Source organism: Babylonia areolata, chromosome 3 (assembly GCF_041734735.1).
Source record: "Babylonia areolata isolate BAREFJ2019XMU chromosome 3, ASM4173473v1, whole genome shotgun sequence".
Lineage (NCBI taxonomy): Eukaryota > Metazoa > Mollusca > Gastropoda > Neogastropoda > Buccinidae > Babylonia > Babylonia areolata.
This window is the reverse complement of record NC_134878.1, coordinates 11,820,640-11,822,185: the sequence shown is the minus strand read 5'-3', so window position 1 is coordinate 11,822,185 and position 1,546 is coordinate 11,820,640. Positions and strand designations below refer to the sequence as shown.

The 1,546-nt window shown below is 43.2% G+C and overlaps 1 protein-coding gene across 1 annotated transcript in view; it reads right to left on the bottom strand.

Annotated features, from left to right (window-relative positions):
- Positions 1-215: 215 nt before the first annotated feature.
- The window catches only part of LOC143280242 (inactive pancreatic lipase-related protein 1-like), a 5,440-nt gene continuing 4,109 nt past the window's right edge, over positions 216-1,546 (bottom strand). The window contains exon 5 of the mRNA XM_076584875.1: positions 216-457. Within this exon, the coding sequence (XP_076440990.1) occupies positions 216-457 (242 nt within the window). The remainder of the gene's footprint in view (positions 458-1,546) is intronic.

Genomic DNA, 1,546 nt, shown 5'->3' with positions numbered 1-1,546 from the left:
CAATTTCAACCGGCAAAATTCTCTTGCTCTACGGGAAGATAGCCATTGTATAAAACAATGACTTGATGTCCAAACCCGAAACAATTTCAACCGGCAAAATTCTCTTGCTCTACGGGAAGATAGCCATTGTATAAAACAATGACTTGATGTCAAAACCCGAAACAAGTCTAACCGGAACTTTACTTACATTCCCTCCAAATCCACCCCTAAGTCTTTCAGCAGTAAGGAGCTGAACCGGCGGTGGACAGGAAGTATTTCCCTCTGGGCAGAGGCTTGGAGTCTGCGGCGTGGTAACCCATGGACACGCAATCCCCGGGTGTGGCGCAGGTCTGGCACTGGCCGGCCTGAAAACGCTGGTATGTGTCGCAGGGCGTGGAAGGGAAGGAACAACGCTGGATGGAGTTGATGTACAGGTCGTGGCTCCGTGAGTGACTGCACGACACTGCGTCCTCGGCATCTGGAGCAAGAAAGGACAAGTGTGGGGTTCTGTTCTAAATAATGAATGATCATTCTGTCTTTGCAGGAGGGTGTTCTAACTGACATTCTTTACTTCATGATAGAGACGATAACTGTTTGCTTGTTCTAATCAGACGAGAGATGAAACAGCAACAGACAACAGCAGCAGCAGCAACAGAAGCCACCAACCAACCAACTAACCAACCAACCGAACAAACACCACCATTGCATTTTACCGGTGGCTTATCAGTGCAGACCCTGTCAATGTTATTGTTTAAGTGTGTGGTGGAGGAGGGGGGGAGGAGGGAGGTGGGTAGCGCTGTAAACACGTGACCTGAGTGTGGACCATTTTACGTATCCTGTTGTATTGTATTGTGTTGTATTGCATTGTATTGTATTGACCTGAGAGTGGACCATTTTACGCACCCTATTGTATTGTATTGTATTGTATTGTATTGTATTGACTTGAGTGTGGACTATTAATTTTTACGCACCCTATTGTATTGCATTGTATTGTATTATATTGTATTGTACTGTATTGTATTGTATTGTATTGTATTGTATTGTATTGATTTGAGTGTGGACCATTTTACGCACCCTATTGTGATGCATTGTATTGTATTGCATTGCATTGTATTGTATTGTATTGTACTGACCCGAGTGTGGACCATTTTACGCGCCCTGTTGTATTGTATTGTATTGTATTGATTTGAGTGTGGACCATTTTACGCACCCTATTGTATTGCATTGTATTGTATTGTACTGACCCGAGTGTGGACCATTTTACGCGCCCTGTTGTATTGTATTGTATTGATTTGAGTGTGGACCATTTTACGCGCCCTGTTGTATTGTATTGTATTGTATTGTATTGTATTGTATTGTATTGCATTGTATTGTATTGTATTACTCTTTCTCACAACTGATTTCCCTGTGTGAAATTCGGGCTGTTCTCTCTATAGGTACAGCGCCATACCCCCTTTTTTTTATCCCACTTTTTTTCTCTGCCTGCAAGTATATTTGTTTTCCTGTCAAGCTCTTCCGTTCATTCTTTCCCCCATCTGGGTCACTGCTGAGAGAGGGTGCTCTCTCT